The 16555-nt window shown below is 35.6% G+C and overlaps 1 protein-coding gene across 2 annotated transcripts in view; it reads right to left on the bottom strand.

Moving 5' to 3' along the window:
* The window catches only part of MAP4K3 (mitogen-activated protein kinase kinase kinase kinase 3), a 201172-nt gene that overhangs the window by 4336 nt on the left and 180281 nt on the right, over window positions 1–16555 (bottom strand). For both annotated transcript variants that reach the window (XM_082358059.1, XM_082358060.1), the window contains 7 exons: window positions 14785–14843; window positions 13675–13778; window positions 9488–9659; window positions 6209–6277; window positions 6037–6129; window positions 3053–3123; window positions 494–549 (listed from right to left, as the gene is read on the bottom strand). In XM_082358059.1, coding sequence (XP_082214185.1) covers window positions 494–549; window positions 3053–3123; window positions 6037–6129; window positions 6209–6277; window positions 9488–9659; window positions 13675–13778; window positions 14785–14843 — 624 coding nt within the window. The remainder of the gene's footprint in view (window positions 1–493; window positions 550–3052; window positions 3124–6036; window positions 6130–6208; window positions 6278–9487; window positions 9660–13674; window positions 13779–14784; window positions 14844–16555) is intronic.

The following is a 16555-nucleotide window of genomic DNA, read 5'->3' as shown; positions in this document are numbered from 1 at the left end:
GAAGTACACCTTTGTTGCCCACCACCTCCCACCTCTAAGCCAGTGCTGTCCTAAGAGTCAGAGGGGTAAAATCTGTACTAGGAATAAGTTGGGGGAACTTAATTCTTATCATGAATTCTAAAAACAATCTGTAGTTCAAGAATCAGAAAGTAAATCAGAATAGAACTCCAAATCCTATTGGTACTAAAACTGAAAACTTTTCTGTTTGCTAGCATATGGTATCTCCTCTTTCTTGTCCTATAAATCATACTTTAGATATTACGTTTAATGCAAAAGTAGTACTGACAGATCTATATATTCTTGGTACCTGGAAGACCAGGCACATTCTCAAAGGTTTCCTAACTTTCTGACCTGCGAATTCTTATATTATGAAAAATATAATGTTGAATATATTACTGTAGAAATTTCAATTCTCTTGAAAAAGAAACCAGTTTCATGTTGGATTTATAAAACATGTTTAGAACTATGTATTTAATACAACTCCTTTTCATACCTGTCAGATCCAAGCAGTCTGAAAATTCTCGTGCTATCTGAAATTTCTTGTGTTACCTGTTCAATTAAAATATCAATTTAATTTCTGAAATGAAAGGCACAAAATTTTATATGGGCATTTTATTTATAACTCTATAGAAAAGAAGCATAATTCCTAAGATGGAAATAGATCCTTGTATGACCGTTAACTTGTTAAATCAGCACATAAGTGCATCCATTTGTTAGTCTAGGAAAAATGTGGCTAATTTTGAATCAATCATAAAACATGAGAGTAGTAAACCATTTTCTGGCATATAGACTTCAACGGAAAAAGTTAAAAGCAAAGCACCTAGTCTGTTTTATTTATCAGAGACCTCCTGTCAGTTACCTTAATGCTAATAGCAAGACTCTTGCAGCAGTAAGCCACTTAGGTCTGGTCATTTCACTTAAAAGGCTGCAGTGTGGTATGATGGGACAAACTCATGACTCCAGTTTAAATCCCAGTTCTCCCACTTACTAGCTGTGACAATTGCGCGAGGTATGTAATTTGTTGGAAACGGTTTTACCTTCTGCAAAATGGGATAGACAATGTCTACTTTGCAGTGGTATCTAGCAGTATTCTTGTAAGTATTAATGGGTACAATGCCTAGCTAAGGAAATGCTCAGCTGATAACAATTCTCTTTCCCATTTCTTTCCAAGTCTCCTGAAATAATATTTTCTAATGGCATATGTCCTTAAAGAAGTCCTCAGTGTGACCAATTACCAGTTGGGGAGTTAAGACTAAGTCTACAGGAGAAAGAGAAACCCATTGTTTATTGCTTACTGAAAGCAAAACATTCCCAATTTTAATGGCAGTAGCTTCTCCCCAAAATTTGGTAGGCTGAAAAAACAATTTGATTTTGAAACTGAAATTATTCTGGAAACAGCAGTCAGTGATTCTTGATTTCTTTTGTAACTTAGCACACCTGAAGGATACAACACGCTCACTTCAGTAGTAATGGTTCATCATCACGATCTTCAAAGTGTTCAATATTTTGGGATTTGCCTACTTGAAGGACATAGCATTTTTGGAGAGGTTGTATTTAGTAAGGGCTGCTTATGTAGTGTGAAAAAGCCCCTCAGGTGATTGTTTGGGCAAACTATCTTTTTTAAACCATTCTCTTGTATCCTATGATGCCTTTCTTTCTCTGCCTGGTGTTTATTAGCTGTTGACTATTCTTATCTCCAGGCTCCATTCCCTCAGGTGATTTAAAAAAAAATCTTCCTGAGAGGTGAGCCCTCTTGAGGGAATTACTCTTAGAAACATACTGGCAGGGGACTTCCCTGGCGGCCCAGTGGTTAAAGACTTCGCCTTCCAATGCAGGGGGTACGGGTTCGATCCCTGGTTGGGGAGCTAAGATCTCACATGCCTTGTGGCCAAAAAACCGAAACATAAAACGGAAGGAATATTGTAACAAATTCAATAAAGACTGTAAAAGTGGTCCACGTTAAAACAAAAAAAAATCTTAAAAAAAAAAGAAACACACTGGCAGCCACCTTTCTTGAATACTTACTATAGGCCAGGCATTGTGCCAAGCACATCACGTACTTCCTCTTGTTTAATCTTAGCAACCCTATGAAATAAGTACTATGCTGTTATCCTCAATTCACAGAGGAAAAAATACAGGCAAAGAGAAGTTAAGTGATATGTCAAGGTCACACAGTTACTGAACAGCAGAGTTGAGACTGAACCCGGGTGTCTCCTCAGGAACCCACGCTCATGATCATTCTGCTATACTGTTTACTGGTTAGAAGAAATGCTCTGATCTTAACGAACGACAGTTTAAAACACAAATGAGCTATTTTCTTGCTTGAGGCACCTAATGTTTTCCCTTCCCTCCAATGCTCAAGTAAAAGTTACTACGGAGACTGGCTTGGGGTTGTTGAAAGAACTTAGGATGATTTTACTTGCCTGTAATATTCTAGGGGGCAAGTACCAAGTCTTGTTCATGCTTATAACCCCAGCACTTTCTGGCATAAATGATGAACTGATTTAAATACGTCATATGACTTGGAGTTCAATTATTCCTGGAGTTAAATTAAGGTAGGAAGGACTAAGGAGATAAGGATACCAGAAATAGGCAAGGTGGCTGCAAGAGAAATGTGGAACCCTTTACTTATCGTCTACATTGGTCATTATTTCTGAAATACAAAGTAGAAAAGGTGCTTCAAGACAGAGAGAGCCTGCATCAGCACTCTTGTTCCAGGTGACGGCCTGGGAAAAGTTGAAAGAAAATCAGAGTTGGCTCACTTTTAGCAGTATTTAGGAAGTTCTTGTTCTGAATATAAGGGTGATTATCTGGAAGCACATAAAATATGCACTGAAACTGTTTGACTGAATGGACAGAGAGAGGTTGCTATAAAGTATGCGCCATTAATTTTATCACTAGATTGAATACAGAAAATATCAATAAAATTAGCAAATCAAGTATTCCTTGCATCAATCAGGAATTTTCCAAAGTTAAAGAATATTGTGTGATGTAGAATTTGATAATGCCTCATGACCATTTAATGGACATAATTTTTTAAAAGATTACTTACCTCATTAGATCTAAAACTTCTACCTTGCATTCCATGTTTCCAGAAAGCTAGCACACTGTCCTGTAGGCAAACTAGCAGGCAAGAACAGCTCAGTTACTGTTAATAGTACAAGAGTTCAACTGATAAGCATTATTTCATCCCTCTTTCTACCTTGCATAACAATATTTCAATTAATAACTAGTGTTAGTCATTCCATATTTACAATGGCATCTTTACCATACTGCCTAGAGCTACACAGTATATACTATACAGTATAAATACTATACAGACCTGACTCATCTTTCTGGTAAGAAAAAGAAAATTCACTGAAAATATTTTTTGCTATAGAAATTTTTGTTTTGATAAAATATTTCAAACATATAGAAAAATACGAGAATAGCCTAAAAACACATGTATCCACCATTTAACTCTCAAATCCTAACATTTTGCCATATTTGCTTTTTGTTTTAAATAAAAATGAATACAGCCAGCATCCCTATAAACTCCTACTCTAGTTGTATTCTAACCTCTCCTTCCTCCCTGAGATAACCGCTGTTACGTACTTGGTATTTGTTGTTCTCATGCATGTTTTTACTATTACAACACAGTAAGTTCACATTATCAGTGTAAACTTTATATTGGATGTTTCCAACTTTCATACATTTGGTATGATGAACCAAATGATGTTTCTAATTTTTTTGTTACAAAAATGCTGCAATAAACATTCTTGTACCTCTTCTTAAATACATGTACAAAATTTTCTCTGGGGTAGACACCTAGCAATAGAATTACTGGGATACAGGCATATGTGCCTTCTAAAAATTCTAGTTTTGCTTTTTGTATTTACATATTTAATATATATTTTTGTGTGTATTCAGTGAGGAAAAAATCTGATTTTGTTTCCTGCAGATAACCAATTGTACTAGCATCATTTGTTGAACAGGACATCACTTCCCCACTGACATATGATGTGAATTTCCAATTACACGTAGGTCTATGTCTGAGCCTTCTCTTCTGTTCCACTCTTCTATTTCTCCCTGTGTTGATCCCACACTGTCTTAATCACTATGGATTTATGGTAAGTTTCAATATCAAGTAGGGCAAGTATTCGTCAAAATTTATTTTACTGTTCTTGGCCTTTAGCTTTCCCACATGAATTTTAAGATCAGCTTATCAAGTGGCAGAAAATACCTTACTGGGGTTTTTATTGCAAATGCACTGAATGTGTGGATTAATTTGTGAAGAACTGACATCTTTCCCATATTCAGTGTTTCTATCCATGGACGCAGTGCAGTTCATTTGTTTAAATCTTCTTTTATGCTTTTAAACAATAATTTGGAATTTCCTAGATGATGGTCTTAAATATGTTTGATTACATGTCTTACTGGCATATCAGAAAGCTATCCATCTGTGTTTCTCATATCTAGCAACTCTGAATTTTCTTATTGGTTCTAACAGGTTAGAGTTGTATATTCTAGTAGATATTCATACCATCAGCAAAAAAGGGACTTTTTATTTATTTCTTTCTAATCCCCATAGTTCCCTTTTCATAGTCCAATGAGACTATGTTGAAATGTGATGATAGCAAACATCCTTATCTCATTCTCCAGTTTAATGGGAATTAGTTTAACCATTAAACACAATACTTTTAATAGGCTTTGCTAGATGAAGGACATTTCCTTCTACTCCTAATTTCTAAAAAGTTGTTTTTTTTAAAAAAAATCATGAATGACAGATTTTACTGAATGCTTTTTGTGCATCTACTGAAGAGTTACATAACTTTTCCCTTTTAATCTTTAATGTGCTATATTACATAAATAAATTTTCTGATGTTGAACCATCTTTGCTCTTCTGAGGTAAAGTCTACTATTTGATGATATGGAATTCTATTTGCTAGTATTTTATATAGATTTTCCAAAATCTATTTTCATGAGATTGGGTAATTTTGTTTTCTGTATAATTTAACTGATTTTAGTATCAATGGTGTTAAACACTGATTTATTCTGCATTCCTTCTTTGTCTACAATCTGAAGCAGTCTGTATAGGACAGGAACTATTCCTTCTTTTAACGGTGGATAAAAATCCCCTATAAAACCACGAGGCCTTATGTGGGGAGAGTCTTGATTAGTAGGCGCCTCAAACCACAAGCCTGGCTCTGGTTCCCCATCTCCTGTGGGACACTGCCAGTCTTCTTTACCACTCAGGAGTGCATACTAGTTTGAGTTTCTGTTCTTTGTCTTCTTTATTGAGCTGGCTATGTGTTTTTAAGTATGGAATCCATTTTAACATCTTGAGCAGATGTCCCTCAAAACTGACTTCTTATTATCATCAGTGTTTGCTTGTTGGGAGAGAGGCATTCTAACTGGGAGAAAGAATAAAAATAGAACCAAGAATAAGACAAATGAACTATCTGCCCTTGGCCCTACCGTCCGCCAGTGCATATACATGCAAGTATCTTTACTGATAAAGGACACCAGAAAAACTGTGTATGATCATTTCACCTTATTTTTCCTGAATGTAATCACTTTAGAATACTGATTGTGTAAGAAATCCGTTTTCAGAAAAAACTCATCAAGCAAAATGTAAAAACGGCAAGAAGGAAATTCCATATACTTATGGATCTCTGATTAGGAGCTACAACAGCAAAAATACAATAGACTATACTGAGTACTAAATTTTAAAGTACTTATAGGGGAACTCTTCAGGAGTCTGGAGAAAATGGAAATTCATAACTAGGTTATGAATAATGATATTTAATTATTTATTTTGAAAATGCCAAATCTGTAGGGAAAATAACATTATTTACAGATTATGTCACAGTTATTAAACTATTTTAGAGAATGTGTAAAAGCAAAGACTGATATTCACCTCATATTCATTACATCCTACAATTTAAAAGAATGAGCCCTTAGTAATATATTTTTATAATTTCAAATAATTATTAGACAAATTATTTTAAGCAGTTCATAATGCAATCAAACAAGAAACACAAAACTCTGGTTTACCTATTGATTCAATCTGGAAATCAAAGGTGAGTTCTGATGATAATTTTCTGCTAGATTTTAATCTTCCTTGGAGATTTACTATTTTTATACAACCTAGAAAGCAAAAAAGTCACTCAGAAACTAAGATAAAAAAAAACTCATTAAGCTAAGATATTCATAAATAAAAACTTACAGTCCAAGCATACAAGAATGGTATCTCTCTCCAGTTGGGTTACATGAGTAACACTTGTCTGTGGGGTATCTACAACACAAAAAACTCGATAAAACTTACAGAAAACAGTAATATTTAAAGCAGAGACATTAAAAAAAGAAGAATTCTGAACATCACTGAATTTGAAACGGATATATATTTTTAACTATACATATGTAGTGGTTAAGCCAGGCGGCTTGGATTCAAAATTTGATGCAAGAGCTAAACTAAGTGAGTGCTTAATGGAGGGTTAGCTATTGTCATTACTATTGGTGATGCCACTATTTTATTCATATGTGAAATCAGGAGTCTCATCTTCTATATTATGGCAATGATTAATTTCTGATTTTAAGCTTAGAAGGCCAGGGGCTGTGCTGTGTACATCATTATATGTGGTGCCTAGCACATGCAATGAATATTTATTGAATGAATGAATCAGAGAGTCAAACACATAACTTCAGGTCCAAATGAGTTAAGAAAAAAACTGAAGTATTTTGAGAAGTATGAGGCACCATAAAAATGCATAGAGGCCCTATTTTTATAATAATGATTTAAGAAAGTTTTCACAAACTGAAAATGTTTAAATGACACAGTTTTCCAGGAAGCAAAAAGTAGGATATCCCAAGCTTTGTATGAACATCAAACCTGAAACTGCTCAACTATAGGCCTTTGTTTCTGGAGAGTGGGTCTGATCCAAAGTCTAGCTTGCCTGTTTTCTACTTCCCACAGTATTTAGAATCTTAATAAATCCATGGATGGCTGTATTTCAGACCTTCACATGTATTTTAGACCTGGTACTTCTGTAACTAAGCAGGGTTGGAAGGATATGGAATAGGCCTCCTGTACATCAGGCCAACCAGATCTTTGGTGAAAATTAGTCAAGAAGCCAGTCTAGCATTACTAGATAGAAAGCCAGGAAAATGAGATTTACAAATTGCTTATAACAATTAGTTCCCGAACATTGGAATCATTTGGAGATCTGCTGACACCCAGCTGCTGGCCCCAGATATTCTTATTTAATCGAGCGTGTGTGTGACTTGAGGTATCAAGAGTGCTAAAAGCTTCTCAGGCGGATTCCAATGTGCAGCAGAGTTTAGGAAACCACGAGCTTATAATTTCAGCTGATACAAAACCCTAAACATACTTTCTGTCTCTTACTCTGTCTCATCATCTCAAAACCAGAGATGAATTATATTTGTCATGTTTAACTTCTAATAAAGGGATTTCATTATGGTAAGAGAAATAATCAAAAGTTACTGGGAAGGAAGGGACAAAATTCTTTTGTCAGGAAATGAGGCCCTTCATTCAACAATTAGTAGAAAAGGATTTAAAATTAAAATGCTTAGGAGAAGTAAGACAACTGAAATTCACTAAATAAAATATTAATCAACCAACAATCCCTTCTTGTTAAATAGGGAGGAAGAGATTAGAAAGCAGGAGTTCACCCCGTGTCCCAAAGGGAAGATGGGCGTCTAAAGGGAGAATTTAACAGAGAACTTAGGGGCACCAAAGAGAAGCCACAGTAATGTTGTCAAGGGCTGGCCATGTTTTCCTTCAGTAATGTGTCCTCAAAGGAAAGCTGTTTCAAGTCCCCTGGGATTCAGCAAGCCATGAAACTGTCTTTAGACTTTTGTGAATGTCTGTGATCATTTTTTTTCAATGCCAAAAAAACTCAGTCTCAATTTTTTTTCTTTTGTGAACACTCTTTCAGGCTTCCAACAAACTCCTGACTAATCAATATTTATTGGCAAATTGGTTCTTTAACATTTCCCTAAGTCGCCAAAGACTCTGAACAAAGGGCCTTTGCAAGATCTTTAAAAATAACCTTCTAAAATGGCCACTGTCTATTTTACAGCAAAACATTGTACAATGTCATTTTTTAAAGAGAAAAATGCAAAAGAAGCTTCATAACAAATGCAGTGCTTTAAAAATAAAGATTAAATGGCCTTTAAGGTCATTTTTTTTATGTGTGAAAGTTTAATCAGATTTATTTACCATGAAACCCAAGTTTTGCCAATGTGTATGGACTACAACAACACAACTGAAGGTTTCAACTATGATCAAATTTCTGTAAAAAGCTCATTAACTGGAGGTATTTCCTAAGAGACAAACTATGAAGGAAGGATCTGCTACAACTGGGCAACGCAGATCAAAATTTAAGGAAATAAATCATATAAAAGAATTATTTTCAAGCACCCTCAAATACTTTGGAGGTATATTACTGCTTACTTATAATTTGTATCCTAATTACAAATCATTAAAAATATTTATTGAAGTTACTGGGTAGCACCCTTGTATCAATTACAAAAATATACTGGAAAATAAAATATACTTAATGCAGCTTTCACTTTTATATAAATCAGCTTTTCTAGTAGCCTAGGTTTGTAGATATATGGTGGTTCTCCAAGTGTGGTCCCTGTATTAACATCATCAGCATCACCTGGGAATTTACAGAATGAAAATTCTCAGGCCCTAATCCAGATCTACTATATGAAAAACTCTGGGGGTGGGACCCAGCCACATGATTCTGACACATACTCAAGTTTGGGAACCACTAGTATGTTTTTAAATGTGTCAAACACATAGAGAATAAGTGTATGGATACCAAAGGGGAAAGGGATGGGGTGGGAGGAACTGGGAAATTGGGATTGACACATATACACTGTTGATACTATGTATAGACAACTGATGGGAACATACTGTATAGCAGCGGTCCCCAACCTTTTTGGCACCAGGAACCGGTTTTGTGGAAGACAATTTTTCCACGTACAGACGGGTTGCGGGGGCGGGAGGGGGTGGCGGGGGTGGAGGACGGCTCAGGCGGTAATGTGAGCGCTGCGGAGCAGCAGATGAACCTTCGCTCGCTTGCCCGCCGCTCACCTCCTGTTGTGCAGCCCGGTTCCTAACAGGCCACTGACCAGTACCCGTCCATGGCCCAGGGGTCAGGGACCCCTGCTGTACAGCACAGGGAACTCTACTTAATGCCCCGTACTGTCCTAAATGGAGGGGATATATGCATATGCATGGCTGATTCATTTTGCTATGCAGTAGAAGCTAACACAATATTGTGAAGCAACTATACTCCAATAGAAATTAATTAAAAAATAAAATAAATGTCACACAAATTAGCTATTTCAAAGCAAGTCATCTTCTCTTTTTCCAGTTTAATAAGTTATTCAAGATTGGATTTCTATGCACCGCTTTTGCCTAATGAAAGATATAGTAAATTTATTACTTAATAATTCAATAAAAATCACAAACCTGATTCTGTAAACCATGAAGAGGTAGAATTTGGATTGACTGTTTCAAATCGAACCACCTGGTTGAAGTCTCTCCCTTTACTGACACCAACACAAACTAAAGGGTACTCCTGTTCAGGAACGACCAGCATTTCAAACATTCTAAGTGGACACGGTATAGGAAAATCTATGTGCTAGAAGAAAACAAAATATATTAAACAAAGGAAAACAAAAGCAAAAAAAATTTCATGAGAACACTAATAAGAATTTTTAGTCTTATGAGAATATATAAAATAGTACTCTCTGCTATAAAGATTGCTTCTTCGCACAGAAACTCAGGGTATGCAGAAAATCTAAATTAGGAAGTATCTTTATAAAGAATTTAGGTTAAGCACTGCAAAAATTTTTTAAGTTAAAAACCACACATTTTTAGCACATTGGGGTGAAACAGACTTCCAAATCACCTGTCCAACCCTCTTTTTTCAGAGTTGGAAACTAAGATCCAGCAACTGGGTGGCTGGCCCAGGGTCCCCCCGACCCCCACCCTGTGTGGCAGAGTCTCCTGTCTCCTAATCCTAGGCTGCTTCAGTACTACTCCTCTGCCTTCTTATCCAGCTGAGCAAACATGGATGAGAAAACTGAAATGCTAATGAGCAAGAGACATTCCCCTTAGAAGTGTGGACAGAAGAGAAAAACAACCACAAATAAGAGAAATTTAGCCCGGTATTTCAAGTGATTCTATTTAATAAATTAACTTAGTTAAAATGCAACCGATTTTAATTTTACGTAAGTTTAAAATTATTTTTATTTTGCTACAAAGAGACTAAATTCACACTCTGAAAGTTTGGAAAAATAGAGGAAAACATTAACTTCATTAGTAATCAGGGAATAAAACCAAGATAATCATACACACCCGCCAGAAGAACGACAATAATAAGGGTTATTAAGAGAAGAGCAAACAAATGCTCATAACACTGATGGTGGGAGTATAAATTGGTGTGACCACAATGGTTAATTACAATACCTATTAATGCCGAGATACACATCTCTTGGAACCCAGCAATAACACTCTTAGTTATACATTCTAGAGGACATGACTACATGCACGCACAGGAGACATACAAAAACATTCACAAGCTGCACTGCTCAGAATAACAAAAACTGGAAGTAACCCAAATGCCTATCAATGGTAGAATGGATAAAATGATGACACATTCACACAATGGGAAATTAGACCGCAGTGAAAATGAACAAACTACGGCTATATCCAACAACTACACAAATATAATGTTGCACAGAAGTGAGACCCAAATGAATATATACTTTATGATTCGACTTGCATACAGTTGAAATATCAGGTAAAATGAATGCTAACGTTGAGAAGTGCGTGCTTACATGGTAAAAATGGAAAACAAGGCAGCTGACTTGTAGGGGGTGCCATGGGGAGGTCTGAGGCACTAGCAATGTTCTTCTTCACGATAAAAAGGTTTTTAAAAAATGTATTGATCTTAACACATATTTTATTAAGTCTACTCTTAATATATTTTATATTTTTGTTGCTCTTATAAATGGGCCGTGTTTCCATTATACTTCCCAAACGGCTATTGCTAGTATCTCTACAAACTACTGAAACTGATTTATTTTTTACTCTGGTAACTCACTGTAAATTCTAAAGAAAATAAATGATAGAGAAAATAAACAGGTGAAATGGGGCTCCCGTAACTACTAGTCTTAAAGTGTCAGAAGATGCAGTGTGGTCCTCATGGCTGGAACGTGAAGCTCTGTGCACACCTGTTGTTCCCACATTCTTCCTTCCCCGTGACTGCCCGAGTGCCCCCATCCCAGAGGTCTAGACACTCCTTCACGAACACTCTCCAAGCACCGTCTCTGGGAGCATTCCCGCCTGGGGATATGCTATGGATAAAATCTGTCCTATTTTTAATAAGGTAAAACATTTTAAATAATTCTCTTTGAAATGTGGAAAGAGCAGTAAGACAGGAAGAAAACAAATGCTTCTGTATTTTTTCCTCAGTAAATATGAAAACCAACACATTGTGAATACTTCTACTTAGTTTCCAACAATAACTAAACAATATGCATAAGTCATTAACAGAAGAGGATTCCCATATAACAGTTTAAAATCCAGTCGCTATTGGTGAAGGTCCTTGAGGGCAGTGACTGTATCTTACTCTTTATCTCTCTAGTTAAACAACACTGTGCCTGATTTGTAATAAGTACATGAATGTCTGCTTCAATTTATAACTTTTATTTATATTGAAAATGTAGTCTAGAGAAGCAAAAACTTACTCAGAAATCTCAGGAGGAGGAAGTATATGGAAAGCATAAGAATGTTTTTGAACATATCTGGTAAGAGTTGTAGTACAGAAAACATCGAAAATACTAATTGAGATAATGCCAAACGTAGAAACAAAATATACATATAGAAATCTCGAAGAAGAGACACAGAGAAAGAACTGGGTTAAGATGAGTGGAAATAAATAGGGGCGTGTAGCTCAGGGAGTTTAAGGAAAGTGGGAAGAGCAAGAAGTCGTGAAGGAGGCCTGCAAGTAGAACTGTACTGTAAGTCTACCATCCTAGAATACTGGCAACAGGCCTCATCAGTCAGGGGCAGGCTCCCTGGTACCATCTACCCGGAAAAGAGAAAACATGGATGGATAATTTGTAAGCTTCCCATGTCTTCAAAGTGTATTTTCTCTCTTGCATGCTCTTAATACATAAAATTCCTTTAACAGAGAAAAGGGTCTTTCATTACGTATTAGGATAAACAGTTGAACATATCAGGTAACACATAAAATTCATTCATACTAAGGTTTAATCAGACTACTAGTATCCATGAACAACTGATGTAATGAAACTGTTTTCATTCTGATAGAGGTTAGGAATGAAAGGAATAGGAAGGACATACTAAAACAGACTAAGGAGGAAGATAGGGAAGGAAAGGGCTGTAGAAAAATAACTACATACACTTTACCACTCCATCTAGGATACGCCATGCTTTTTGTCAAACAGGCAAGAACAAAGAGGAACTGAGAACAAAACCATGTGGCCAGAAATGGGCTGGGTTCAGAAGCTCTGCTTTGGATAATTTATAAGGCTATTGTCCCTTTCAGTTTTTGGTTTAAAGAATTTTTGTTTCAGTGAATTTATTTGTGGAAATATTACCTCAATGGGTTGTAAATTCTTGAAACTCTTTTTTTTTCATTTCTTTAGCCCTAGTTAATTTTGAGGTTAATAAATAATGATGTGAAAATTAAAACTAGATTCCTCAGTCACTCATAAAATTTTAAATAACAGGAAGTCAATACTTTAAACATCCTAACTCTATATTATATAACTGAGGAAGAATGCACTCCAATTATATTCCGATCCTAACTTCTATTGGAGATACCAAATGCTCATGAAATAAGACTACTTAATCTCTATAAAATAGTGAAGAAAACAGCTTAAAAAATTCATTTGGTATTTCCTTGGGGGTGACTGAGCCAGCACTTCATACATTTTAAGTTAGTTTTTCCTCTAAATTTAAGTTATAGCTAAATAATATTAAATGTTTTAAAAAATATTCATTAAAGGGACCTCCTTAGTGGTCCAGTGGTAAGACTCTGCGCTTCCATTGCAGGGGGCACGGGTTAGATCCCTGGTCACGGAACTAAAATCCCACATGCAGCACAGAGTGGCCAAAAAAATTTTTTTTTTTTTTAAAGATTCTAGAGAAACTAAGGCACAAAACACCATCCACGGGAAGGACTGGGCAAATTAATACATAGGCATATATCCAAAACAAATAATTTCCCCTTCATTATGGTTATCCCTTGACTTTTTAAGGCCAAATGCCAACCTGCAGGTTGTCCCTCTGCTGTGATGGAGCAGGTCAACCAGAGAACATATTCAAACAACATTTCACTGCTCTCTTAGTACCTCCTGTTCTTGACATCAGACTGTGTATGTGATCCAGTATTTCCAGCTCCCACTGCCATATCCCTGAACTATTTATCTAGTCTCTTTCAAAACTTCTATCAGGCCAACTGAGTTTTTTATAATTGGGCAGATTTTCACCACTCTGCCATATAATCCAAAATTATTACATTAAATCTTGAGAATTAACTGGAAAAAAAAATGTTTCTGAAAGAACAGGAAAACTGACAAGCTTTTATACTAAAAATAACTTAGGTTGACATTCATGCTTACCTTAATTAACATAAATTTCTGCATTGGTTCAACCCATTCTAATAGAACAATGCTAGTTTGAAGTGCCCCACATAGGTATTTGTGGCCTGTGTAAGGATTTCTCACTGTCAAGGCAAAAAAGTATATGTAAGTTTTCTTATAATACAAAAAAGTCCTTACAGTAACAGTTGCATACTTCAAAAGCAAACAAACAAAAGTTAACTGCCAGTTCAATTTCTTAATTAGACTGCAGAGTGAAAAAGAAATACTGTTTCAGGTAGTAGCGGGAAACTCCCTTATTTATCACTTGCAGGATTTTTATTTGTATTCCCAAGTGAAAATGCTGGTCGTTATGGGGCCTGGGTGCGGGAAGAAGAACTTGAGGTCTTGTGGTAGCAGAGAGATTAGCAAGATCCTGAAGAAACGGTCAAAGTAGGTTTGGGGAGAACTTCCCAAATTGATAGCTGCAGCACATGTAGGGGCAGGTGATTCACGGTGCTTTTTGGTAGTAATGTTCAGAGGCAGTAATGCTTTGGGCCGCACTACATGAAGACATTAATCAAGTCTCAAGATACAGGTTTACAAATAATAAAACTGAATTGCCTCAGAGTTTTCTAAGGGAGGAAAGGAAACTGTTTTTGGTTTTTCCTAGATGCAAATCAACCAGCTAGTTGTTACGGGGGTTGGGGAGGACTTTCGGCTAGTGGTGTGTGATCAGGGAGACTATAACCTTCACATCACAAGCATAACGTTTCATCTATTAGAGGTGTGAGAATAAATAATAAGTATGCCGAGTGAATAAATGCAGTCTCATAAGCCATTACACAGCAGAATGGTGAATGATCAGTAACAGGTTCCTTAGAGAACAGGGTGTGATCAAGTACTGCAATAAAGTCATTCTCCATTTATCTAGTCAATAAATTATCTGCAAAACAACTACATGTGCAAGGTACTATATGAACATAGAATGGCCAATACATTTATTTTATTTAAGAGGGAAAAATAAACTATTACTGGCAGAACGTCCTGGAGTAGTACTGTTTTACACTAGATTTAAAAATGTGCCTCACAGCATCTTCTTACCCACTCTGCAAAACAGGAGAGCTACATGATTTTGGACAGTTTACTTACCAACACAACACTTCTGACACCACTTGGTTTCAGGGATTTTTGCTGATACAGCAAATTTCCTAAATGGAAATGGAAATGAATATGTAATACATGTAGGCAAAGTTAGTATTTGAAAATAGTACTGTTACAGTTCAGTGGAGAAAAGATGAACTGTTGTTTAAAACTGGTCCTGACATAATAGATCATCTATTAAAAATAAGAATAAATTGGATACCTTTCTCAACTTCCCCCAATCAATTCCAAATGGATTAAGGATTTAAACATGAAAAACAAAACTAGAAAATATTTACATTTTAGAAGAATACGACCTTGGGGTTTCTTTTTTTTTTTTTTTAAGTCTTTTTATTGAATTTGTTACAATATTGCTTCTGTTTTATGTTTTGTTTTTTTGGCCGCAAGGCATGTGCTCCCCGACCGGGAATGGAACCCACACCCCTTGCATTGGAAGGCAAAGTCTTAACCACTGGACCGCCACGGAAGTCCTGGGATTTCTTTTAAAAATGCAAAAATAAATCATTCAGGAAAATACTGATAAACTTAAATTGATATTTTTTTCACTGCCGTATCCTTAGCACCTCAAACTATGAGTGGCATTCAATTTGTTGAATGAATTTGTTTAATACATTATTAACTTTGGTTTACCAAAAGACACCACTGAGAAAGTAAAAAGATGAGCCACAAACTGATATAAGAATAGGACTCTATTCTGACAAAACGATATCAAAAAGTTAATGCATTAAAATTTATGTGCCTTACATTCTTTGGGGGCTCTTTACTTTTAAAGCTTGGAGGTCAGTTTCCATGCCGACAGGAATTTAGGATTATCAAATTAGAAAGCTGAATGGAGTCATACTTTAAGTAGGCAGAAAAATAACAGCACAAAGTGGCAGCTGGGAGAAAGAGAGGGGCACATAAACTGTACAGGAAGAAAGAAACTTCCTGACTAGTTATAGGCGCACTATCCCTAAATCCAACTACAGATACTATAATATAAATATAATAAATCAAGTTCATAATCATAACTAACTCATCATGAAAAGATCCAATTAAACTCAGTGTAATCTATTTTAAAGACAGAAAAGCTTGCAGTGTATTTAAAAATGATTTTCATACAAAAGTTAATTTTTTAAAAGGTTTTGTGCACAAAGGGGCAAATGTTAGCTATACTGTAAACTCAGCAATTAACAACAACAGATTTTCAAGGTACTTAAAAGTTAAGGTTCTACATTAGTTGCTTTACAACTAATATTGTAAAGGAAGAATGGTTACATTATAAAGTTTTTGTAAAATACAATTTATACCAAACTCAGAAGATTTTTACTCAACAAATGAGGTCCAATATAATAATAACCAAAAAGAAGAAAGAACGTAACTAAAAATCCCTGAAAGTAGAAAAGCAAAAATCTCAATTTCTAAGTAGTAACTATCTTCTAACAAAAATCTTCATTTAATAACTCACTTAAATTTTCTAAGTTTAGAAACTACTTGGAGAAAAGTCATTTTATTCAGATTGACACAAATAAGTCAAAAACACTATATGTGACATAAAATTACCAGCAAATTACAGAAAAAAATTAGTTTTAACCTTGTAGAAAAACAATTAAAAACTCAGAAAGAAAATGCTTGATATAAGTAGAAAGTATAAAGCAGAAAATTTTAGAAGAATGTGATAAACACTTGTGAAAATACATTACTTCTGGGCTTCCCTGGTGGCGCAGTGGTTGAGAATCTGCCTGCCAATGCAGGGGACACGGGTTCGAGCCCTGGTCTG

This window comes from Balaenoptera borealis (genome assembly GCF_965194805.1).
Source record: "Balaenoptera borealis genome assembly, chromosome: 15".
NCBI classification, from domain to species: domain Eukaryota; kingdom Metazoa; phylum Chordata; class Mammalia; order Artiodactyla; family Balaenopteridae; genus Balaenoptera; species Balaenoptera borealis.
Note: the sequence above shows the minus strand (reverse complement) of the source record. Positions and strands in the feature narration are given on the sequence as shown.